This window comes from Trichosurus vulpecula, chromosome 8, assembly GCF_011100635.1.
Source record: "Trichosurus vulpecula isolate mTriVul1 chromosome 8, mTriVul1.pri, whole genome shotgun sequence".
Taxonomy (NCBI): domain Eukaryota; kingdom Metazoa; phylum Chordata; class Mammalia; order Diprotodontia; family Phalangeridae; genus Trichosurus; species Trichosurus vulpecula.
The window spans coordinates 212,965,082-212,992,520 of NC_050580.1; the positions used below are offsets into that span (position 1 = coordinate 212,965,082).

The 27,439-nt window shown below is 38.5% G+C and overlaps 1 protein-coding gene and 1 pseudogene across 1 annotated transcript in view; one reads left to right on the top strand and one right to left on the bottom strand.

The window, feature by feature from the left end:
* LOC118829846 overlaps positions 1 to 21,088 on the bottom strand; it is a 29,447-nt pseudogene extending 8,359 nt beyond the window's left edge.
* The window catches only part of PSMA3 (proteasome 20S subunit alpha 3), a 33,704-nt gene continuing 27,264 nt past the window's right edge, over positions 21,000 to 27,439 (top strand). Inside the window, exon 1 of the mRNA XM_036735561.1 lies at positions 21,000 to 21,107. Coding sequence (XP_036591456.1) covers positions 21,087 to 21,107 — 21 coding nt within the window. The 5' untranslated portion in view covers positions 21,000 to 21,086. The remainder of the gene's footprint in view (positions 21,108 to 27,439) is intronic.

Genomic DNA, 27,439 nt, shown 5'->3' on the forward strand with positions numbered 1-27,439 from the left:
GGTTGGAGCTATTATCCAGGAAGTCACCCAGAGGTGACAACAAGCTGGACAAATGAACAAGTTTGACTAGAAGATAGAAAAGGGCAAAGGTCAGTCTCTTGGAGAGAGGGTGGAGATCTAACAGAGGATGCATAAAAAAGGCAGTTACAGAGATAAGAGGAAAATCAGGAAAGGGCTGTCTGTATCTGAGGAGAAGGGTATTCAATAGGAAAGAGGTGCCCATAGAGTCAAGTGCCTTAAAGAAGGTGAAGAAAATGAAGTACATAAAGATGCCGCTGCACTTGCAGTCATTGGGTAATGGGGGGTGGGGCGGGGGAGTGGGGAAGAACAGGACAGAGACAGTGAAACAAGAAGGGCAGAGGAGAAGAACTGGGAGGGGGAGGGAGAGAGAGAGAGAGATGTAGAGACATAGAAACATAAAGACAGGAGAGAGAGACGGAGAGAAGAGACAAAGAGAAGACAGAGAGAGCGCAGCATGTTTAGACAATTTTTTTCTTTTTTATAATTTAAAATGTTCTGTTTCTTTTATTGTTAACTTAAAAATCCACAAACATCTCAATATACAAAGAAGAACAAGAAAGAGGTCATGAGCTATTTGTACAATTTATTTTTTTTGAAGAATTATATATGTGGAGGGAGTAGGAGAGGAAGGCGGGGAAAATTTAAAACTCAAAATCTTATGGAAGTGAATGTTGAAAATTAAAAATAAATAAAGAAAATTTTTTAAAAAGAAAAAGAATTATATGTGTATGTGTATAGTAGTAGTAACAAAATTGCTCTATTTGTGTCCCCTTATCCATTTATTTTTGTTTTCTCCTAGGCATTTAATAAACAAAATAATAATAATAATAATAATGGCTAGCATTTGTATAGCACCCACCATGTGCCAGCCACTATGCTAAGTATTTTATAGATATTATCTCATTTGATTTTTTGTAATGTTATATTGATGCTCTTTTTTTTCACATCTGTCCCTTACCCACCAGCCTATCACCCCCATCTCCGAGTAGAAGCCCACCCTTCTACACATAACAAATACATATAGTCTAGCTGTGTGACCTTGGGCAAGTCACTTAACCACAATTGCCCTGCCTTCCCCCCTCCAAAAAAAATAAACCCAAATACATATAGTCAGACGATGCAAATGAAAATACTGTTCATGTCCATTCAGTATCTCTAGTCCCTCTGCCTGACAATATTTGCCTGATTTACTGAATCTTACAGAATGCCTGCCATAAGGATATTCAAATATTAAGGGGTTTGTGACAGACAGCTGAAAGTTAAACTTGTAAAAAAGAAATTTACCAAATCTATTTGAAAACAATCAATTCATGTTTTGCTTCAATTTCAGAGGTTTTCCGATTTTTTTTTTTTTACCACATTTAACAAATGTCTAACTCCACAGACCTGTACTTCAAAGAATTTTTTTTTTTCCCGTCAGTGTTAACTAATGGGATCGTACTGGTTTTGTATTTTTTTTCTTTAAGATTACAGTGCATTTACATAGTGGTACAATTTTTGGATTTTTTTTATTATTTTAATTGTTAAAACTTAAGTTTGTCAAACAGTAGACGTTAGTCATTTAATTTATGATATATTTCACTTTAGATGTATATATAGATTTGGTGTTTTGAAAAAAACCAAACAAATAAACTTCCCTGACAAAAGATGTTTCATAAATAGTTTTTTGAAGTCACAGCTGGTTACTACTTTGGTTCAGAGTTCTGATTTCTTTCAAAGTTGTTTCTCCTTACACTATTATTGTAATAACTAACTACATTGTTCTCCCAGTTTTGCTTATTTCATTCTACACATAGTTCATATAAATCTGTCCATATTTATTTCTTAGGGAACATTAATATTCCATTGTATTTATGTATCACAATTTAGCCATTTTTCATTTAAGAGGCACTGATTTTCTTTCCATTTCTTTGCTACTACAAATATGTACATATGGGGCCTTTCTCATTGTCCCTGATCTCTTGTCCTAGGTATTGGCCTAGTGGAAGCAGAGCAGAATAAAAATGTATATGTAGCTTAGTGACTGGGGGTATACTTCCAAATTATTTTCCAGAAAGTTCAAACCAATTAACAGCTCCACTAACATTGTATTACAGTGCCTGTCATACCATGACACCTTTAAAAATGGCTATTATCCATTTTTTTCATTTTTGCCAATCTAAATAAAAGTCTAAAGTAGAACTTGAGAGTTGTTTTGCCTTTCCCATATTATAGTGATCAAACCATGTATTTTATCCTTTATAATCACCTTTATCCCTTATTTGGTTAATAACTTTTTCCCTGAGGTATATGTAGAACCTATATCGGATTGCATGCAGTCTTGGGGGAGGAGGGGGATGGAGAGGGGGAGAAAATTTGGAACTCAAAAGTTTGTGGAGCTGAATCTTGTAAACTAAAAATAAATAAATTTAAAAGGAAAAAAATAATAACTTTTTCCCCAGTCATAGCATCTTCCTGAGTTCGAATCTGCCCTCAGACACTTACTAGCTGCATGATGCTGGGCAAGTCACTTAACCCTGTTTGCCTCAGTTTCCTCATCTGTAAAATGAGCTGGAGAGGAAATGGCAAACCTCTCCAGGATCTTTGCCAAGAAAACCCCAAATGAGGTCACTAAGAGTGTAACACAACTGAAAAGCAACTGAAGAACAACAACAAAGTCAAAACTATAAAAGGTGTCACTTCTTTTAATTTCTTCATGATTTCTTTTACACTTAGGCCATGTATCTGGTTGAAATTTGTTTTAATATATGGTGTAAGATATTTTTCTAAGCCAAACTGCTTGCTTATTTTCCCAATCAAGTAGGGAATTCTTAACGTAGTATCTGGTATTCTGGTAAGCTTGGGTATAGCCAACATTATGCTACTATGTTCAATTGCTTCTGGGACTTGTTTTACCTAGTTTCTTCCACTGATAAACTTTTCCATTTTTTTAACCATTACCAAATAATTTTGATTATTATTGCTTTAATATATGATTTGAGATCTGATACTGCTAAGCCCCCTTTATTTCTACTTCTTTTCAGTGTTTTCCTTGATATTTTGTTCCCCAGATGAATTTTGTAAATATTTTGTCTAGTTCTAAAAAATAACCTTTTTTGTAGTTTAATTGGTATGACACTCAATATATGAATTACTTTATGTAGCATCATCATTTTTATCATATTGGCATCATCCAAAACATACAATTAATGTCTCCTCAATTAAGTCTTCTTTTATTTCAGTAAAGAATGTTTTTTTGTTTTATTTATATATGTCCTGACTATATCTTGGTAGGTATGCTTCTAGATATCTTAAACATTCTGTTGTTATTTTGGAAAATATTGTTTTTTCTATTTCTCCATAGTGGATTTTGTTAGCAATATACAGAAATGGTGGGATTTTTGTGGGTTTATTTTATAACCCACCATTCTACTAAAGTGAATGTTTCTATTAAATTTAATATCTAGTGTTTAAATATCTAGTGTTCTCTAAGTAACCATTATATTATTTATAAAAAGCAATAATTTTGTTTCCTCTTTGCCTATGCTTTTTCTTTCAATTTCTTTTTGTTGTCTTTTTGATATAGCTAACATTTCTAAAACTCTATCAAATGGTAGTGGTGACAATGGACAGCAGTACTTTAACCCCTAAACTTATTGGAAATAATTCTAGTGTTTTCCCATTGTAGATAATGCTAGTTCTTGGTTTCCAATAGACACTCTTTAAAAGACTAAGGAAAAATTCATTTATTCCTATGTTTTCTAGTATTTTTAAAAGAAATGAGAATTGCATTTTGTTCAAGACTTTTTCTGCATCTATTCATAATATCATTAGATTTTTGTTATTTTTGTTATGAATAAGATCTATTTGTAGTTTTCCTAGTATTCAACCAACCTTCATTTTGAGTACAAAACTAACCTTACCATAATTAGTTATCTTTTAATATGTTGTTTTGGTCTCTTGGTAATATTTTATTCAATATTTTCACATCAATATATTAGAGGCAGTTAGGCAAATAGAAAGGCAACTAGGCAATACAGTAGACAGAGTGCTGGGCCTGGACCCAGGAAGATTCATTTTCATGAGTTCAAAACTGGCCTCAGATACTTGCTAGCTTTGTGACCCTGGGCAAGTCACTTAACCCCATTTGCCTCAGTTTCCTCATCTGTAAAATAAGCTAAAGAAGGAAATGGCAAACCACTCCATTATCTTTTCTAAGAAAACCCCAAATATGGTCATGAAGAGTCAGACACAACTGAAAAACCACTGAATTGGAGCTGGACAGAACGTGTGGGTAGAACGATTGACCTGGAGTCGGGAAGACCTGAGCTCAAAGCCACTTCTTAGCTGTGTGACCTTGCAGAAGTCACTTAACCTCTATCGGCCTCATCTGTAGAATGCAAATCTCCCAGAATTGTTGTGAGAAAAAAATGAGGTAATGTTTGTAAAGCATTTTACAAAACTTGAAGTATTATGTATAAATGCTAGCTGCTATTATTAGAGATACTGTGCTTTATTTCTATTGTGCTCCAGTTTATAGGGTCATATTTATTTCATAAGAATTTGTTGAGATGGCCTCTTTCTCCATTTTTGCAAACAATTTATGTGGTATTAGAGTTGTCTTTTGAATGTTTTATAGAATTCATTTTTGAATTCATCTGGACATGAGTTGTTGTGTTTTTTTTCCCTTTTGGTCACCCATTTATAGCCAGTTAAATGTATTTTTCTCAGATTGGGTTATTTAAATGCTATGTTTCTTGTTTTGTTAATCTGGTTATTTTATATGTTTGTAAATACTAATCTTTTTCTTTTAAGCTATCAGTTTTGTTGGAATATAATTGAGTGAAATAGTTTCTGTTTTATTTCCTCTTCACTTGTTATGAGTTCTCATTTTTTATTTTAGTAATTTAGTCCACTTCCTTTCTTCTCACTCTCTTCTAAACTTGGCAGTTTGGCTTCAGAATTCATCATTCCTGTGAGACTGCTCCCTCCAGTTACCAATCATCTTTTACATGTCTTTTCTCACTCCTCATCCTTCTTGACTCCTCTGTAAACTTTAATTCTGTTAATCACCCTTGTCTCCTTGGCACTTTCTTTGCTCTAAATTTTTATGATATTTCTCTGTCATGCTCCTCCTCCTACCTGTCTGAGCATTCTTTTTCAGTCCCTTTTACTAGATCTTCATCTAGTCACACTCATTAACTGTGGGTATCCCCCAAGGCTCTGTCCTGGGATCTCTTCTCTTCTCCCACTCTACTATTTCATTTAGTGATCTCATCAGTTCCCATGGATTTATTTATCATCTCTGTGTAGATGATTATTAGATCTTCATCCTTAATCTCTCTCCTTTCCTCCAGTCTCATATCTCCAACTGCCTATTAGACAACTTGAACTGGATGTCCCAGAGACATCTTCAACTGGATGTCCCATAGATATCTTCAAACGGGTGTCCTGTAGGTATCTTCAGATGGGTGTCCCATACATATCTTAAATTGGTGTCCCATAGATATCTTCAAATGGGTGTCCCATAGATATCTTCAGATGGGTGTCCCATACATATCTTCAACTCGACATGTTTAAAATTGAACTCATTATTTCTTCCCCTGCCCCAACCATCCCTTCTTCCTAATTTTCCTTCTTTGTTCAAGGGTAACACCATTCTCTCAGGAAGAAAGGAAGGAAACAAGAATTTATTAAGCACCTACTATGTTCCAGGCACTGTACTAAATGCTTTACAAATATTATCTCATTTGATCCTTATAACAACCCTGGGATGTAGGTTTGCTATTGTTATCCCTTTTTTACAGTTGAGGAAACTGAGACAGACAGCAGTTAAGCGACTTTCTCAGGGTCACACAGTTAGCAAGTATCTGATTTGAACTGAGAGAAATTATATTTGTGTCTGATATTACTGACCATTTACTCTTGGGGAGATCCAAGATTTTTTCCTTTCTATTTCCTTATTTGGAAATCAACCTTATAAGCTATTCAGACAGCATTGAAGTGCAGGGATGATAATGAGATGAAATCTTGGGAAACTGGAAAAACTTAGATCTCATTAAAAGGTAAAGAAATTCTAGTTTAGGTGAATTGGTCTAGGTGGAAGTGGATTCCCCCTTTTCTCTCAACCCTAGATGAGGGTATAGATAAGTCTCTTTGGGTGTAGATAAATCTCTTTGTCCTGAGTGATCAGTCATGTGCCCCAGGCCCTCATTAGAATAAGCCCGCCTCTCATTATAATATTCATTTTCTCATTACTTGTTAACCAGTCAGAGTTGATTTCCACCTGTCAGGATCCCCATGCCAAGACTACCCCTCTTTTTTTACTCCTCTCTTTTTACTATTAGGAGATACCCTGTTTTCCAGAGCTAAGGCCCAGCAAGCAGGCTGTGTCCTAAGTTTGCCATCACAACAATCCTTTGCGTTCACCCTCTGGATGAACTTAGCCACAGCAAAATCCCAGAATTGTTTCATACCAGCCCCAGGTGGTCCCTGAGTTCAGAGAAGCGCTGGCCGGACCCATATTGCAGTCATGAAGCCCTGCTATAAATCAAACTTGTCTCACTGTTGCTGTTACCCCTTATCATCACAGCTACAGCTCACTGCGTAGCCGTTGCTATATGTGTTAAGATTTGACCTCACCAAAGCAGATCTTCTTCTAGAGAAGGACCCAGCATATGTGTCTAGTTTCCTTCTTCCAATGTAATAAAGAAAGCTTTTTGCTTATGATCACTGTTAGCCCTTTTGTTTTATTTTGTTTTTATTTTATTTGAGTTAACTGTGGTTGTGATAACCTGTGCAAGCACAGGCCGACTTCAGAAAAACCTGGAAAGACTTATATGAACTGATGCTGAGTGAAGTGAGCAGAACCAGGAGAACACTGTAAACAGCCATAGTGTACAATGACTGACTTTGATAGACTTATCTCTTCTCAGCAATGCAAGGACCTAAAACAATTTCAAAAGACTCATGATGGTAAATGCCATCCACATCCAGAGAAAGAAATATGAAGCCTGAATGCAGATCTTCTTTTGTTTTTTGTTTTGTTTTTTTCTTTCTCATGGTTCTTCCCATTCATTCTAATTTTTCTATACAACATGACTAATGTGAATATATGTTTAATAGGAATGTATATGTAGAGTCTATAAAGGATTGCATGCCATCTTGGGGAGGAGGAAGGGGAAGGAGGGGGAGAAAATTTAAAATTTATTGAAGTGAATGTTAAAAACTAAAAATAAATTAACTTATTATAAAAAAAGATAACTGTGTGAGCTTTTTGGTATTTTCAGAGTTAACAGTGGTTACATAACCTCTGTGACTTTTTGGTCATTGTTTTCAGATCTGACAACACCTACTCTTCCAAGGGCATGTAAGTGGTGAGTGGATTCCATGAGGGGTCTTTGGCATTCAAGAGTGCCACTGACCCCTTTTATTAGTTATTGACTAGCATAATGATTCATTACCCAGAAACGATGTCTCCCAAACTTTTATACATCACAGAATTCAGCCCTTATTGATTCCAGCTCACAACCTTGGTTTCATCCCTGACCTCCCTCACTTTTACTCACACTATATATCCAATCTATTGACAACTCCTGTCATTTCTACCTTTGCAATATCTTTCACATTTCCCCTTCTCTCCTCTGACATAGCTACTCCCTGGTGCAAGCCCTCACCACTTCGCAACTGGCCTATACTGCAATAACCTGCTTGTTGGTTTTGTCACAAGTCTCTCCCCATTCTATACCATAACTACCAAAAAGATCTTCCTAAACTGCAGGTCTGCCTGTGTCATCCCTCACTCAATAAACTCTAGTGATTCTCCATCACTTCCAATATAAAATATTAAATATTCTGTATGACTTTTAAAGCTCTTCCTGAATTTTCAGCCTTCTTATACTTTACTCCCCTGCATGCACTTGACAATCCAGCAACACTGGCCTTCTTGCTCCTTCTCTCACAAGACCCTCTGCCTCCCAGCTCTGTGCCTTTTCGCTGACTGTCACCCTTGCCTAGAATGGTCTTCTCCTTGTCTCTGCATCGTGGTTTCATTGTCTTCCTTCAAGCCTCAGATCAAATTGTACCATCTGAAAGAAGCCTTTCCCAGTCCCCCAAACCCCACAATGCTAAGTGCCTTCCCTCTGAAATTACCTCTAATTAACCTTATATATTTCTTGTTTGTACATAATTTTTTTTATACATTGTCTCCTCCATTAGAATGTGATCTCCTTGAGGTCAGGGAATGGTTTTGTTTTTCTTTGTATCTCCAGTCCTTGCCATAGTGCCTGGCATATAGTGAAAGTTTAATAAATGTTTGTTGACTTCACATGACTTTTTATGAATGAAAGGATAGGATAGGGCTTACATAGTGAAATAAAGACAGACCAGTATCATGTCTCAACAACGAGCCTCTGCAAAGAAGTTATCCTGTACTTAAGGGAAACTTCTTGAGAATCCCAGGAATGGGAGAACAGATTGTCCAGGAACTAGGAGCTATGAGTTACCTCTTTTGTCAGTTTCAAATCAGAGTGAGATTCATTTGACCCACTCCTTCTACATTTTACTCCATGTTTGCATACTCTTTTCATGTACCCCAGTTATGAGCAATAGCAAGTTCTTTTTTATGCTATTGTATTTCTTTTACTTAACTAGGTAAGAACATGTTTCAGTAACATATGGGTCTTAGGCTAAGTGCTAAAAAGCCTTTGACCTAAAAAGAAGCTGCACAAGAATAAACTTTGGATAGGCCCAGGAAACTTTGCCATGACCCAGGGATTGCCTATAAATTATCAAGTGAGTTGAAAAGGGATTAAATTTCAGCATTCAATCAGAGAATATGAACAAACAACTCTTAAAAGAATTGTAAACTATTATAAGCTATATGCAAGCATCCTCCAAATCACTGATAATAAGAGAAATGCAAATTGAAACAACTGATAGATCTCTCTTCAGAACTAGCAAATTGGCAAAGATGACAAAAGATTCTTTAGTTCTTTGGTTTCATATAACACATTTTATTTTTAGGTGTTTTTCGAGGGATCTGGGCTTGGCTAGAACATCTTAACTGTTCATTTTAAAACAATTTCTTCAAGATATTTATTAGTGAAGGAGGCAAAGTGATAGAATGGATAGTAGTTGTACAGAAGAGATCAAGGGAAGTTTTTTTCTCTTTTTTTTCTTTTTAAATGTTTGGGGAAACCATAGTCTATTTATTTGTAGAAAGATAAGAAGCCAAGGGAAAGAGAGAAATTGAAGATACTTCCAAAATAGTAGATGGCTAATTGAACAATAATCTGCTAGATGATGCAGTAGATAGAGTACTAGGCCTGGAGTCAAGAAGACTCATCTTCATGAGTATAAATCTGGCCTCAGACACTTACTAACTGTATAACCCTGGGCAAGTCACTTAACTCTGTTTACCTCAGTTTCTTCATCTGTAAAATAAGCTAGAATGGCAAACCACTCTCGTATCTTTGCCAAGAAAACTCAAACGAGGTGACAAAGAGTTGGACATGACCGAACAACGACAACAATTGAAAAATATCCTGGAGAAGACAGGAGGGAGTGGGGTTGAGAGTATAGGCAAAGGAATTAGCTTGTAGTGACTTGTAGGCATTCCTCCTCTTCTGTGAATTGAGGGAAGGAAGAGAAAATGGATGATGAGGTTAAGAAGCTTTAAGGAATGGAAGAAGTTAATAGGGCCACAGAATCATAGATTTAGAGCTGGAAAGGACCTTAGAGATCTGTAGTCCAACTCCTTCATTTTATAGATAAGAAAACAGGTGAAGGGAAATTAAGGCATTATCAGAGCTGGGTCTTGAACTGAGGTTCTCTGACTCCAAATTGAGGGCTCTTCCCATTACACCCATATTAGATGATTTCAATCTTATCAATGAAGAAGGAGACTAGTGATTTAGAGTCTATTAGTTAACTACTTTGAAGTTTTCTATCCCTTTGAAACACAAGCACAAGAAAAACATTTTTACTCTTATGAGCAGTAATGTAGTATAGTGAAAAGAACACTGGACCTAGAATCAAGATACCTGATTTGGGGGTCCTTACGCTATTGTGCAGCCTTGGGTCAATCATTGAACCTCTGTAGAGAGCACAACTATGATAGGCTGGCCACATTGTTTGAATGCCAAAAGTATGCTTGCCTAAAAGACTATTTTATGAAGAACTCACACAGGGCAAGTGCTCACAGAGTGGTTGGAAGAAGTGATACAAGGACAGTCACAAAGTTTGAAGACAAACATTGGAATTGATTGTGTGACGTGGGAGACACTGGCACAGGATCGCCCAGCATGGCATGCCCTTATCAGAGAAGGTGCTGTGCTCTATGTAGCTCAAAAGAAACGTGAGATGCACAAATTTTGAGAATCCACTCCAAATGTTCACATGGACAATTTGTGCCCAACCTGTAGTCGACCATTCCAAGCTCGTATTGGTCTGATCAGCTGCAGTTGGACACACTGTAATTTGATGCTAACATAATAATGCCATTTTGGTCCTCTTTGAGAATGAAGGACAACAACCATTAATGTATTATACATATCATACTGTGTAATATTCTATGTCTGTTATCCACCTCTACAAAGAAGGAGGGGGGATGTATTTTCTATACTTTTCTCCAGGACCAAACTTGGTCATTTTAATTACATAGTGTTCAGGCTCAGTTTTTTGTTCTTTCTATTTATATTGCAATAGTCGTGTATAATATTTCCCTGTTTCCGCTTATTTCACTCCTTAACAATTCATATTATATGTCTTCTCATGCTTCTCTGAATTCTTTATATTCATACTTTCTTATGGCATAGCAATATTCCATTGCATTCACATGAATGTAACCACAGTTTATTTAACCATTTCCCAATTAATGAGTATTCCACAAAAAAATTGCTGCTTTGAATATTATGGTATATATGAGTCCTTTCTATCTTTAATCTCCTTGGGGTATATGCTTGGTACTGGGATGTTGGGTGTTAAAATGTATGAACATTTTCATCATTTTAAGCTTAATTTTGCTTTCCAAAATGATTGGAGCACTTCTCTACCAACACTGTATTAGCGTGTTGGGAATCTGTTTTCAGCATATCTCAAAGAGGGGAAGTTCACCTGTAAATGGGCAAAAAACAACCATGGGAAATATTAACATTTTTAAAATGAGGATGAAAATAATCTTAATAAATATGGACCAATATGCCTGCTTTCCCATCAAAGATTTTGCAATCTTCATGAGAATGATTTGTGGGGGTATTCAGCATATTCTTACTGAAAGTGTAATAAGATGAGAAGAGAACTCAGATTATCACATATAGCTATAACATACCATATGTTCATAATTATAAGTAAGATGTGCTTATATCCATGTAAGATGTGTATGTACACATGGATTGTCTAAATGTGACTTGTAAGTGAGTGGCATAGATAGATATCTCTGAAATCTGGCCCATCTCTCTGTAATGGCAAGCAAAGTGGGACTTTTTGTTGTCTTTTGTTTTGGAGTGCTTCTTAGCACTAAGGCAATCAAGTGCCTTTGATTGAGTCTTGCCTTTGTTTGTAGGAAGGCCCACGCCCTGTAACAACAATGTACCAGTAGCCTTCCTGTGTGCTGTTGTTATTGGCCTTACACAGCCACAGTAGCTGCTAGTAACACTGTTATTACACTATCTTCAGAGGAGACTGGTTTTCCTCTTGAGAAAAACTAGAGAAAGGTTGTGGCTAGGTGCTTGCTCCTTTCATAGCCTGTTTCCAAGAGGGGTATCAGATTAGATCTATCTGTCTATCTATCTATCTATCTATCTATCTATCTACCTATCTATCTATCTATCTTCCTATGTACATCTATATATATACAGGTATGTCTGCCACCCTTAAATATTGCTAGTCTAGGGATATGTGTATGGGCCAGAGTAAAAAATCACTTCCCTGGTTGCCAGCCCTTAGCTTACACTTCCCAACTTAATATCTTCCCACTAAATTCTGGTCACAAAAAAGGCCATTATGAATAGTTAGAAGAATGTAAACCCATATATTGAAGGAAAATAGAAAATAGAAACTGGAGAAGTCATACAGATTAGAATATAATAAAAAAACACATGCGTGGATGAAATCTCAACTCAAAACAAGAAAGTGGCTCTGATTTCACCCACTAAAAAGGCTTTCTTAGGGCTCCACGTTTTCTTCTTCTTCTTCTTCTCCTCCTCCTCCTCTTCCTCTTCCTTCTCCTCCTCCTCCTCCTTCTAAAAATTTCCAGTCATCAGATTCAATCCACCAAATTGAATAAAGCCCAACTTATAATAGGCAGCTATTATGATGCTGCTGATGATATGACCCTCCATCCAGTAGCAGCTAGACTCTGGCAATAGGTGAGCAATTGTTTGGCAGAAGTGTCAGTTAGTTGCTGCTTTGGGGAGCTTTCAGACCCGGAGGAGTTAAATGACTTTTAACTCTGACCACCTGCCTGATGCCTGCCAAAGGCTCCATTCATCCTCATCCTTGTAGACAGAGACTTGCAAAAACGTGGGGCCTTAGGGTTATAATGGTGAAGAGGAAGACACTGCTTTAGGCTTTATAGGGCCCCACTGAAAGAAGTCTTGAGGGTTATACTTGTTAAAATACCAAGATATTTTGGTGAGGTGTGTGGATTCTCTAGAACCTGAAGAGTCCAATAATCCTGTAAGCTTGCATTTTAGACTGAGGAAAACTAAGTGTTAATAACTTACTCTCTCCAGAGTTACTAATAATCTCCTAATTGGCAAATCTAATGACTTTTCTCAATTTTCATCCTTCTGGACCTCTCTGCAGCCTTGGACAATGTGTATCACCCTCTTCTTTTTTTTTCTTTTTTCAATTCAACAACATTTTTCTCAAATATTTTTTCCAATTATATGTAAAAAGTTTTTTTTTTAACATTAGTTGTTTTTTTTTTAAATTTTGAATTCCAAATTTTCTCCCTCCTTCTCTCCTTCCCCCCTCATTGAGAAGGCAAGTAATTTAATATAGGTTATACCTGCACAGTCATGTAAAATATATTTCCATATTAATCATGTTGTAAAAGAAAACACATATTAAAAAAAAACTAAGAGAAATAAAGTGTTTTTTTTTTTAAAGCATGCTTCCATCTGCATTCAGACTATATCGGTTCTTTCCCTGGAGGTGGATAGCACTTTTTAATCAAGAGTCCTTTGGAGTTGTCTTGAATCATTGTATTCCTGAGAGTAGCTAAATCATACACAGTTGATCATTGTACAATATTGTTGTTACCATGTACAATGTTCTTCCGGTCCTGCTCGCTTCACTTTGCATCAGTTCATCTAAGTCTTTCCAGGTTTTTCTGAAAGCATCCTACTCATCATTTCTTGTAGCACAGTAATATTCCATTACAATCATATACCACAACTTGTCCCACCATTTCCCAGTTGATGGACACCCGTTCAATTTCCAATGTTTTGCCACCACAAAAAAGCTGCTATAAATATTTTTGTACAAATAAGTCCTTTTCCATTTTTAAAAAAATCTCTGTGGGATACAGACCTAGGAGTGGCAACGCTGGGTCAAAGGGTATGCATAATTTTATAACCTTTTGGGCATAGTTCCAAATTGCTCTTCAGAATGGTTGGATCAGTTTGCAACTTCAGCAATAGTGCATGAATGTCCCAATTTTCCCACATCCCTGCCAACATTTGTCATTTTTCTTTTCTCATATTAGTCAATCTGATAGGTCTGAGGTGGTACCTCAGAATTGCTTTCATCTGCATTTCTCTAATAAGTAGTGATTTAGAGCATTTCTTTACATGACTACAGGTAGCTTTGATCACTGTCTTCTCTCTAGGCTTTTGTGACACGACTCTCTCCTGGTTCTGCTGCTTATCTTACTCTTCCTTCTCAGACTCTTTTTGCTGGATCTTCATCCAGGTCATACCTGCTAACCGCAGGACTCTGTTTTGGGCCCTCTTCTCTTTTTACCTTCTGATTTCATCAGCTCCCATGGATTCAGTTATCATCTCTAGTCTTATGATTTTTAAATCTACCTAGCCTGCCCTAACTTCTGTGCTGACCTCTAGACATGAATCTCCTACTGGATATCCCATCTCAACATGTTTAAAACTGAATTCAAACACACTCATCTTCCTAATGGCCTTATTACTGTTGGAAGCACTACCATGCTCCTAGTCACATGGGCTCACAAGCTAAGTGTTATCCTTGACTCCTCACTATCTCTCACTCCCATCCCCATTTAATCTTACCAAAGGCTGTCAGTTTTACCTTGTAATATCTCTAGAATATGGCCCGCTTCTATCCTATGACTTTGCCACCACTTGTACAGGCCCTCATTAACTCACACATATACTATTGCTATACCCTGCCGGTTGATTAGCCTGCCACAAGTCTCTCCCCACTCCAGTCCATCCTTCACTTAGCAGTTAAAATGATCTTCCCAAAGCCATGCCACATCCCTGTGTAACAAACTCTAGTGGCTCCCTATCACCTCCAAGATCAATTATGAAATATTCTGGCATTCAAAACCCTTCATAACCTATATCCTTCCTTTCCTTCTTTAAGAAGGTGATCTTTCTTTCCCTTCACCCCCACCCCTCCAACCATAACACAAGCACAGGTACTCTCTGATCCAGTGACATTGGCCTCCTTGTTGCTCCTGGGACAGAACACTTCATCTTTTGACTCCAGGCATTTTCATTGGCTGTCTGCTATGTCTGGAATGTTCTCCCTTTTAATCTCTGCCTTCTAGCTTCCTTGGCTTCCTTGAAGTCTTAGCTAAAATTCCACCTTCTAAAGGAAGCTTTTTCCAATTCCTCTTAATTCTAGCACCTTCCCTCTGTTGATTATTTCAAATTTATCCATATAGAACTTGTTCGCACATGGTTATTTTTATGTTGTCTCCCCCATTAAACTGTGATATCCTTGAGAACAGAGATTGTCTTTTACCTTTCTTAGAACAGTGCCTATCATGGAGTAGGCACTTACATGTTTTTTAAATGACTGATTTGGAAAATGTTTTCATGTGGTCACTTATAGTTTACAAATCTTTTGAAAATGGGTCATATCCTTTAACCATTTATCTATTGGGGAATGACCCTTGGTTTTACATATGTATCAAGTTTCTTGTAAATTTTGTATATTAGACTTTTTTATCCATGATGTTTGATGCATTTACTTGAATTATTGCAATATCTTTTTAAAATATATTTTATTTATTTCATTAAATATTTCCCAACTACATGTAAACAAAATTTTTTAACAATCGTTTTGAAAATTTCGAGTTCCAGATTCTCTCCCTCCCTCCTATTCTCCCCTCTCCTTGAGAAAGCAAGAAATTTGATACCAATTATACATGTCAAGTCATGTAAAACATATTTCCATATTAGCCATGTTGCAAAAGAAGACGGACAAAAAATAAAACAAGAAAATAAAAAAAAAAGTTTTTTAAAAAGTATGCCTCAATCAGCATTAATCAGAGTTAATCAGTTTTCTCTCTGATGGTGGATAGAATTTTTCTTCGTGGTCCTGGATCATTGTCTTGGTCAGAGTAGCTAAGTCTTTCGCAGTTGATCATACTTATAATATTGCTATTTTTGTGTACAATGTTCTTCTTGTTCTGCTTACTTCACTTTGCATAAGTTCACATAAGTCTTCCTAGGCTTTTCTGGAACCATCCTGCTCATCATTTCTTATAGCACAATAGTATTCCATCACAATCATATACCACAACTTGTTTAGCCATTCCTCAATTGATGGGCATCCCCTCAATTTCCCATTCTTTGCCACTACAAAAAGAGCTGCCATAATTTGTGCAAACAGGTCCTTTTCCATTTTTTTGGTCTTTTGGGATACAGACCTAGTAATAGTGGCAATGCTGGGTCAAAGGATATGCACAGTTTTATAGCTCTTTGGCTAGTTCAAATTGTTCTCTAGAATGGTTGGACTAGTTCACAACTCCATCAGCAATGCATTATTGTTCCAATTTTCCCACATATCCTCCAAAATTTATCATTTTCCTTTTTTGTCATTTTTCTTTTCTGTCATGGTAGCTAATTTGATAGGTGTGAGGTGGTACCTCAGAGTTATTTTAATGTATATTTCTCTAATCAATAGTGACTTAGAGCATTTTTTCTTATGTTTATAAATAGCTTTGATTTCTTCATCTGAAAACTGTTTATATCCTTTGACCATTTACCATGTGGGTAATGGCTTTTATTTTTTGGCTCAGTTCCCTATATATTTGAGAAATGAGGCCTTTATCACAGAAAGTTGCTGGAATTTTTTCCCCCCAGTTTCCTGTTTTCCTTCTAATTTTGGCTGCATTAGGATTTTTTTTTTGTGCAAAACTTTTTTAATTTCATGAAATCAAAATTATCTATTTTGCTTCCTATGATCCTCTCTGTTTCTGGTTTGGCCATAAATTCATCCCTTATCCATAGATCTAACTGGTACATTTTCCCATGCTCCTCTAATTTACTTATGATATAAGCCTTTATGTCAGAATCATTTTCCCATTTTGACTTTGTCTTAGTATTCTGGTAAGATGTTGGTCTAGTTTTTGCAAAACTGCTTTCTAGTTTTCCCAGCAATGTTTGTCATATGTTGAGTTCTTATTCCAAATATTTGGCTCTTTGGGATTATCAAACACTGTTGTTGTTGTTGTTGTTTGTCCTTCATTCTCAAAGACAACCATGACATCATGGTAGTGATGCCATGATATGCAAGTGAATTGGATTTAAATGAGGGAGGGCTGTGCAAAGTCATCAGCCTAACTTTTTCCTCCGGAGCCATCTGGGTCCAGTGGCAAGATATAGATCAGAACAACTGGAGATGGCCCAGGATGCAGTGAGGGACCTTGCCCTTTTCAAACTAAGGTCTTTAATAGGTCTCAATTTAACTGAGGCAGTGACCATTCAGTGATTAAGGTTTAATAAAAATGAGGCAAAGAATGGCTTCTTAAAAAAAAAAAAAAAACCAGATCTAGGAGGGGAAAACCCTCGGGGTTCTGGCCAAGACAGAAACAATTTGTTATTTACCTTCATTTTGAGCCAATCAGGGCCAAACAGTGACAGATTAATATTCTTTAATTATAGTTATGCTTAAGGTCATATATTCTACTAAAACATTTTCAGTATTTCCCTACTGACTCAGAATAAAATTCAAATTCCTTTGCCCAGCATTCAGTCTTCTATAATCCGATGTTACCAACCCTTCCAATTTGTATTCCTTAAGCTCTACTCCCACCTAAACTGTATTTCCATGGAAGAAGCCTTGTGCTTTCTCCCTTCCAGGTCTTTGTTTATTCCTGGAATGTCCTTACTTCCTCTATTCCACCTATTGAAATCAAAGTCATCTTTTAAAGCTTAGATCCGATGCTCCCCTTTCCATGAAGCTTTACCTGATCCTCCTATCCTCAATGACCTATCTTGGATGTCAGAAAGCATCTTGTGTTTCACTTTTCCCGTGTATTTATCAGGTAATAGTTTGTGTTACATTTTTCTATGTGCATGTCTCATTTCCGCAGTAGACTGCAAGCTCCATGAGGTTCAGGCCCTCATCTGATTTAAACTTCGAATCTCCTTTAGCATCCTGATCACAATATAGCAGGCTTAATGTATATTGAATTGAATTGCATGAAGCCTTTCCTCATCCCACTGATGTGGATACAAATGCTACCCTACAGGTTACGCAGAATATTAAGGGTTGCTTTTCCAGCACTTTGTGAAGGCCCATAGCTTGTTCTGTAACTTGAGGGCATCACCTTATATAATAGTCAACAATCCAACTGACTGCCCAGAGGTCAGTGGAGCTTCAGATGCAGCTGACAGTGTCTGGCCACTCCAGGGGTCTTGCTGCTAGGGAGACAGTGGGAGCAAAAAAGGTCTGGGGAAGAGAACAAAGAAAAGGAGCTTACCTCTTTACCTGAGTGCCTTAGGAGAAGGTCAGCGGAGTCCAATTAATACTTGGAATACCAGGTTTCGGTACCATAAATGTTGAGGTCAGATTTTGGGAGAGCGGTTTAGGTGTGAAAGAATTCACTTAGATCTTCTCTGTGGCCATTGGGAGCTTTTATTATCAGACCTGTGCTGCTTCATATAACGAAATACAAATACAGAAAAATACAAATTAGGGCTTCATTTAATGTTTTGTTGATTGTCTAGACTTAAGAAAGTAATGGAGAAACCATCAGTGATACAGATCGAACTTTTAAAAGTCTCTCCTGTACATCCCCTGTCCCTTCCCCCACCCTCAGAGAGCTGGTTGTTAAATTTTTATCAGCTCACTACTGGTTACCTGTTATGAATGGTCAGGAAATTTATAAAGGACATACATACATACACGCATCAGCCTCTAGGCAAGATATGGTCCTGTGTCACTTCCCAAATACTTAGGCTGGATGGACCACAACTTTTTTTTTTCTTCCATGTTCATTCATTCATTCATTTATTTTTCAACATCCACTTTCATAAGATTTTGAGTGCCAAATTTTTTCTCACTTTTTCCCTCCCTTCTCCCCAAGACAGCATTCAATCTGATATAGGCTATACATGTACAATCATATTAAACATCTTTCCACATTAGTCATGTTGTGAAAGAAGAATGAGAACAAAAGGGAAAAACCACAAGAAAGAAAAAAAAGAGAAAATAGTATGCTTCGATCTGCACTCAGACTCCATAGCTCTTTCTCTGGATGTGGACAGCATTTTCCATCATGAGTCCCTTGGAATTGTCTTAGATCATTGCGTTACTGAGAAGAGCTAAGTCTATCAAAGTTAGTCATCACACAATGTTGCCGGTATTGTGTACAATGTTCTCCTGGTTCTGCTCACTTCACTCAGCATCAATTCATATAAGTCTTTCCAGGTTTTTCTGAAATCTGCCTGCTCATCATTTCTTATGGAACAATAGTATTTCCTTACATTCAAATGATGTGGATATAACATACGGTGCCCTAAAGGTTAAAAAGAATATTAAGGGTTGCTTTTCCTCTATCTTATGAAGACACTCCTGAGGAGGGGTTGGGGCTCATTTTGTAGCCCACCCTATAACTTTAAATCCTGTAACCTGAGGGAGTCCTAAAGTCGTTTTCCCCCTCATCCTGTCATAAATTCCTTTTTGTCTTTTAAGCAACCATCTCCCTCATCCTGTGCCATAAATTCTCCATTATCCTTAATCTTCAACCACCATAAAACCTTAAAACTACATCATCCTGAACATCTATAGGCTTTCTATCTATATAAGCCTACTTCTTCAAATATAAGTACCTTTTTTCACTCAGCCCTGTGGCTACAGTAAAAAAGGTCCCTGTGTAGCTTTCACATAATAAAGCTCCCATTGGTTAAGAGAAAGTCATCTAAGTGAATTCTTTCATACCCAAACCACTCTCTCAAATCTGACCTCAACACATATACTGCAACTTGTTCAGCCATTCCTCAGTTGATGAACGTCCCCTCGATTTCCAATTCTTGGCCACCACAGAAAGAGCTGCTATTAATATTTTTGTACAAATAGGTCCTTTACCCTTTTAAAAAAATTTCTTTGGGATACAGATCTAGTAGTGATATTGCTCGATCAAAGGGTATGCACAGTTTTATGGCCCTTTGGGCATAGTTCCAAATTGCTCTCTAGAATGGTTGGGTCAGTTCACAATTCTACCAACAATGCATTAGGGTTCAAATTTTCCCACATCTTCTCCAACATTTATCATTTTCCTTTTGTGTCATATTAGCCAATCTGATAGATGTGAAGTGGTCCCTCAGAGTTGTTTTAATGTGCATTTCTCTGATCAGTAGTGACTTAGAGTGCATTTTTTCATATAGGTAGTTTTCATAGATAGCTTTAATTTCTTCCTCTGAAAACTGCCTGTTCATATCCTTTGACCATTTATCATTTGGATAATGACTTGTTTTCTTATAAATTTGACTCAGTTCTTTATGTACAGGGTGTTTCTAAAGTCTGGACACATAGGCAAAAATGCATATTTTCAAGAAATGAAATGATTGAAATTTTCAGCATTTTATTGACATCTTCACCTTCAAAAAACATCATATGATTTCATATTCATATTCCAAGAGTGGATGTGCTAAAATTGATGGCAATATGGAGTTATTGAGTTAATTGCATTGAGTTCACATGAATCTTGCAAAGCGCATCCACCTTTGCACCACAAATGATGGAAATCATAGTGAAGATGTTATTTGTTAATATTCCAGTTAAAATGTTGTTGAAAATTTCATTCATTTCATTTCTTGAAAATATACATTTTTGCCTATGTGCCCAGACTTTAGGAACACCCTATTTTTAGAAATGAGACCTTTATCAGAGACCCTGGCGGACCCTGGCAGCTTTCCGCTTCCCTTCTAATGTTGGTTGCATTGGCTTTGCGCAAAAACTTTTAAATTTAATGTAATAAAAAAATTATCCATTTTGCATTTCATAACTTCTCTATCTCTTGTTTGGTCATGAATTCTTCCATTCTCCATAGATCTGACAGGTAAACTATTCCTTGCTCTCCTAATTTGCTTATAGTATCACCCTTCGGGTCTAAATCATGTACCCATTTTGACCTTATCACAACTCTTAACAAGAGTGTTATTTGTTTGTTTATTTCTTTAGGAGCACTTTCTGCCTAGTCTGCAGGTCTTTTCATGCCTTTGCTACTTCTGCTGTGATCTTTTTCTTTCCCAAGGTGCAACTGCCTTTCAGAGAAGCTGGGGAAGGAGACAGGGTGTAGGTGGGGGAGGGGTACTCCAGGACACGGCTTAAGTAAGGTAAAAGAGAAGACAAAAGGAACTGCATGCGTGCTCCGCCAGCCTCCTGCGAGGGGTGGAACACATTCCCCTCCCCCCAAACTCACACCAGTTCTGCGCACGCGTTCTCCCCGCTACCTGCCCCCCACCCCCTCCGCTGCTTCTGGGCTCCTAGGCCTGGCAAGAGAAAGAGTCCAGCTCCTGGAGATTATTGGTTGAAATTCGAACCAATGACAGCGGGCGTTGTTCGTTTGCGCCGGTCTGTGGCGTAAGGAGTGGCGGCGCTTTAGGCCTTGAGAGATCTCTCCACGTCTCTGTGGTGGCTTAGGCGCCATGAGCTCTATCGGAACCGGGGTGAGTCTTGTATTCTCCGGGCGGATCAGGGGAACAGGATCGAGCGGGAAGCAGAGGCCGCTCGGAGCGCACTCTCCGTCCCCCACGCCGGTGCCTTTCCCTGTAGGCTAGTGCCACCTCCGGCCCTGCCCGCCGGCATCTCCTTCGGGAAAGATGCGCCCCCCACCATGGGCCCCGGGCTTCGGGCTCCGGGCCCCGCGCCCCGGCAGACTTCGAGAACGTGGCCTAGAGTCCCGGACCTTAGGAAACCGCGCCCCAGGAGAGTGGTATCCCTGGCCCCAGAGGCCCAGCGTGCGCCGAGGGCCCGGGGCCTCCTTAGGTTTGCCGAGTCATTTTCTTCAGCCGGCTGTGGAAACCGAAAGTTGTGAGCCGCAGGGCCCAGGGCGGGTGGCCTGTTGGCGGGGAGGGGAGAAGGAAGGGTTGAGAACGCCAGTAGGCACCTTTCCCCTTACCAAGCTTAGAGGGTGGTGGGATCCCAGGCCCCTGAGACTACTGTAACCCCAAGAACCTGGGCTGAAGGGACCCAAGTACTCGGCGTGCTGCTGAGTCACGGCGTGCTTGCGTGGGACTCTACATTTCCGTCCAAATCCTTCCCCAAAGTACAGAAACAGAAAAAGAAGGTACCATAAAGCCCTGTCCATGTGTCTGAACTTGGGAAGATGATAATTAGAAAAAGAGAAATGTGACTTAATGCTGTGATTTTTTTTTCTGTTATATTTATCTTTTTTTCTGAGCTTGTTCCTCCCCCTCCACCTCCCTCGTACTCCTCTTTACAATATAAGGTGTTGCATGACTGCGGGTATTTTGTAGTTTATAAAGCCTGGTTCTAAATTCAAGTTACTTCTCCCGGCAGTTAGGCCTTAATACATTTTTTTAAAGAGTCAATGTCAGGTAGTTAGTGTTTCTCCTGGGAATTTATTTAGCTTTTCCACCTTCCCTCTCAGCTAAACTGTATGCCTCTGCTAACTCCTTTTGAAAGATGTACTGCAGTTGTTAAAGTGAGATCCGTATCCCTAATATGCCTATCTATAGCTCCTAGCAGATATCCTAGATGCTGAAATTACTTACACTCCATTCTCTCTCTCTCTCTCTCTCTCTCTCTCATTCTTTCTCTCTCTCTCTCTCTCTCTCTCTCTCCCCCTCCCCCCCCCCTCTCTCCCCCCTCCCTCTCCCTCTCTCTCTCTCCCCCTCTCTCTCTCTCCCCTTCTCTCTCCCCCCTTCCCTCCCTCTCCCTCTCTAAATTACCAGGAGAAAAAGTAGTTGAGTTTTTTCATGGAAGGTCTAACACTCTGCATAATAATTCATGTGTACCACTTTTAAATTTTACAAAGTGTTCCCTCACATCATCCCTGTATGGTTAATACAGATTGCAAATATCATTCCGACTTTTAGAGATGCCTGTACTACCCAGCGTCATTACAATCCAGGTCTTTCTTGGATTTCAACGGCCAACATTCTTTCTACTTCTACTTTGCCACACTGCCTCTCTTATCCCTTGCCTTTTCATTCCATTGTCACCACTCCATTTCATGTTCTCCTTTTCTCGTGTTCAGAATGGTACAAAAGCATACTATTTCCTCCAGTCCCATACACATATGCTGCTGATTGATTGATCGATCTTGTTAAAAAAAATTACTGCCCTGTTCACTGCCAAAATTGCTGGCCTCCAGATGGGTAGGGCAAGGACATTTATTAAGTGAATTCTACGTATAAGGGCAAGGACATTTATTAAGTGAATTCTACGTATAAGTCAATGAAATGTAATATTAGTTAGAGATACAAAGACAGAAATGAAACAGGTCCTGGTCTCCAGGAGCTTATATTCTATCAGGTATATGCATTTATGAAGATAAGTAATATGATACACACAAGGCAGTTGAAAGCTGCCAGGGATACCAAAAGGTGGAGATGAGGAGGGATAGCATTCTAGGAATAGGGGGACTATTTGTGCAAAAGGCATGGTGATAGAATGTTATATATAGGAAACAGCAAAAAGCTAGTTTGTTTAGAATTTAAATTGATGTATGAGAAGAAGTGTTTTGAAATCAGTCTGGAATGATAAGTTAGAGAGCTTGGTTGTAGAGGGCTTTAAATGCCAGAGAAGAATTTGTATTTGATCTTAGAAAATATAGGAGCTGCTGCATCCTTAGCAAAGGGAATGATGTGATGATACCTGTGCTTTAGGAATATCAGTTTGTCATCTGTATAGAGGATGGATTGTAGATGTGGAAGACTTAAGGCAGTGGGAGACCAAATAGAAGAATATTTCAGGTGACCAGGTAAGAAGTGGTAGATGAGAGCCTGAGTGAGGGTAATTGTCACAGTCTTAGATTTAGAGCGGGAAGGTACCTTAGCCAGCTGGTCCAACCTCTTCCTTTTACAGATGAGGAAATTGAGGTTCAGAAAAAGTCATTCGGAAAATGTTTGTTCATAGCTAGCTTTCATATATTGTTTTAACATTTGCAAATTACTTTACATATGTTATTTCATTTGATCAACAAAATAATGCTGTGGGGTAGGTGCTGTTATTTATTTTACAGATGAAGAAACTGAGAAAAGTTACAGGACTTGCTTAGGGTCACACAGTAAGTGTTAGAGACTGGATTTGAACTTGAGGCTTCCAAATCTAATGTGCTTTGCATTGTACCACATGAGTGAAGAGATGGATATGAGAGAGATGGAATTAAAATTGACAGAACTTGGTAACTGATTAAATGTTGGGGGATGAAAGAATGGTAATTGGAGTCTTACAGTTTCTTTGACACTTTTCTCACTCTATACCAGTCAACTGTTATACTTCCCTTGTCCTTTGTCTAGGAATCTCCCACCTCCTGCCCCCATAATCCTTGTGATTTAGTCATTGAAATCTCTTAACTACAGAGTCAGGCACTAATCTCTACCTTCTGCCCATCCTTCCATTATACCCTTTAAAATCCTCAGTAATAATAATAATAATAATAAGCATACCTTCATCCTAGATATTTTCCTCTGGTCCTTACAGAAACATATCTTTCTCTTGAAGATGCCTCATTAGCCCCTTGCTATACTCTCTGATACTGGTTGTTTCTTTTTTCATGCCACTTGATATACCAAGCCAGGAGGAAAAGTTAGCACAGTCCTTATCCTCCACTATCACTTCTAGATCTCCCTTATGCCACCATCACTTGTAACTCATCCTCCTTTTGAAGTTTACTCTGTATCATACCTTAGAGTAGACCATATCATCTAAAACTGTTGAATTCTGTAATTCCCTTCTGAAGTCATAATCTACTGTCCTTCATATCACTATCTGTGGAGGCAGAGCCAAAGTGATGGAGTAGCAGGAAGCAGTACAGCAAATGACACCCCCCCCCCCCAAATCCCCTCCCAAAAAGAAAAAACCAAAACCCTCCTCCAAAGCAGATCTAGAAAGTGAACCAGATGAAATTCTGAGTGGGAAATAAGTCACAGTGAGTCATATTTTTAACTTAGATTGTCACAGATACACAGAGGTTTGTGGACACTGGGGACTGGGTTGGGCCAGGAGTATGCAACAAATGAAACACTCCAGTGCCCAGGGAAAGGCTGTCCACCAAGGCAAGCAGAAGTCTTAGACCCATACCAGGGTGCTCAACTTGGACAACTGCCAACTGGCATCTTGTTGCCCTCTGCACAGTTCCAGGTCACAGATCTAGGACAGACTGAGGAAGAGATACCTTGGCCCAAGGAAAACGCCTGTCTGCCTGTCTTCCTGACTCCAGGTCTATGGCTGTGCTACCAGTTGCCTCTAATGAAAATTACAGCCAAAATCTGGAATTTCCAAAGAAAAAAATACTATAATCAGTCATATCATCCTTTGCCTCACTCCTCCTAAATTACTTTGTCTTCACGAAGTCCTGGCCTCACTTTTTTTCTCTCGTGGTCTTGACCCTATAATTAACCAGTCCAGCAAAGCACTGTCTTCCACTCTTCCTTCCTTTGTTCACTTCCTCTTGTTTGTGTTCTTCTAGTACTCAGCTTTGGGTAATTGTGTTGTAAGCCTTTTGCTCCTACTCCTGAACTGCCAGGTACCATTAGAAGTTCCATAATCCCATTCACATCAAATCCATTATAAATTCATGTTGTTGAGTCATTTCAGTCCTGGTCGACTCTTTGACCTCATTTGATGTTTTCTTGGCAAAGATACTTGGGAGGCTGTTCTGGAATTAGGGTGGGTGGATCATTGCTGTTCTCTCATTGCTTGCTATGGTAATACTTTTATTCTTTCCTGACTTCCCATCATGTTCTCTAGCAGTTTTTCTCAAACATTTGGAAGTCCCCAGTGCTCCCCTTCCCTCAGCAGATAATCTCACTTCTAACTTTACTTGAAGAAAATCAAGGCCATCTGTTGAACTTTATTCATCTTTTCAACTTCATACCTTAAAACCTTTCTAGAACTTCCTTTCTTACAAACTTTCTTTTGATTCAGTCTTAGAAGAAGAGATCTTTTCCCCCTCCTCAAAGCCAGTCTTTCTGTTCATGTGTGTCCTTGATCACATCCCTTCCTAATTCATCTGGGAGCTTGCCTCCTTACTCAGACATACTTTCTCTTTCATTTTCAGTCTATTCTGGTCTCCTTCCTAAGTTGCCTTAAGGCCTGCTCAGGTCTTTCCCCATCCTTAAAAAAAATCACCCTTTGATCCTACCAGCCCTTCAGATTCATCCTATCTCTTCTCTTTTTCATTGCCAAGATCCTAAAAATAGTTATCTAGGCCAGTGGTATAAAACTCAGATCCCAGCAGCTGCATATTGACTTCCACATGTTGGTGGAAGTAGTATAGAACTCAAGTCTCTGAAGCTACATATTGAAAACAACAATATTAACATCATCTGTGATGTATGTTTTGTTGTTAAACATTTCCCAGTCACATTTTAATCTTGTTTTGGCCTTCAGTTAGATATCTCTGATCTAGACTACTTTTAGTTCATTACCCCTTCCTTTTTAACAACCTTTGAAGTCTGGTTCTGACCCTGCCACTCAATTGAAATCTGTTTCAGGGTATACCAGTGATCTCTTAATCGATAAATTTCATGCTATTTTCTCAGTTCCTGTTTTCCTAGAACTTTTTGCAGCTTTTGACACAGTCAACCACTCCCTTCTTCTGAATATTCCCTCTTTCCTTGGTTTCTGGAACACTGCTGTATCTTGGTCCTCCAACCTCTCGATTACTTAAGTCTCCTTTTCTGATTTGTGATCATCTTCTCAACTCTCCGGTCCTCTAAGACTCTGTCTTGAGCCCTCTTCTCTTTTTCTCTGCTCTATCTTGGTCCTCCAACCTCTCCATTACTTAAGTCTCCTTTTCTGATTTGTGGTCATCTTCTCAACTCTCTGGTCCTCTAAGACTCTGTCTTGAGCCCTCTTCTCTTTTTCACTACACTGTATCATGAAGATGTCATCTGCTCCCTTGAGTTCAGTTATCTTTATGCAGACCACATATGCAAATACACAGATTCTACCTTTCTCCTTCACTTCATCCAATCCTGCATGTTTGATGGTTGCTGGACATTTCCACCTATATAATGTCATCACTTGAAACTCAGTCTGTTCAAAACTGAACTCATCGTGTCCCTTTGGAGGCAAAGAGAGAAGTGCCCTGTATATTTGACAACTTCCTCCTCTCCCCTTCCACTCATTTTTCTTCCTTTTCTTTCTCCTTCTTCACTCCCCCCCCCCACACTCTTTCTTCCTCTCTCCATTTTCTCCCTCTCAACATAATGATTCTTTTTTTAACTAGTCTCCCTTTCTCTGTAAATAGGCAGTCAGGTTCACTTTCCCTTGTATTTAAGCTTTCCTTCTACTCCAATTCTCGTGTAAAGCCAACCACAAAGGAAAACAAGACTTCGTCAAGAGTCCCCAAAGCCAGCTTGGTTGGTAGGCCATTACCCCTCCTCCAAGGTCAGATTGGAACCCCTTATTTTTTTCTCCTTCCTCCAATGTAGAAAATATGTTGATAGGTTATTTGGCTGATGAACTTTCTCTGTAAGCCAACTGCCTTGTGCCCATCAAGGTCTCTTTGTCATGACACTCCCAAGTCATCCCACCAAAATTTCTGATTTCTTTTGAAGGAACCTCTATCCTTCAAACCGCTCAGATTCATGTCTGGATTACTCTAGACTCTTCATCACCCTAATCAAAGCTTCATTTTTCTTTTAGACTATTGTATTAGCTTCTTAATCAGTCTCTGCTTCCTAGTCTCCCTTCCTAGTCTGTCTTTCACTTTTTTCCTAAGGGCCAGGTCTGACTATGCTAGTACTCACTTTACTGCTCTAAAACCTTCACTGGTTCCTCGTTAACTTAATCTAAAATACAGACT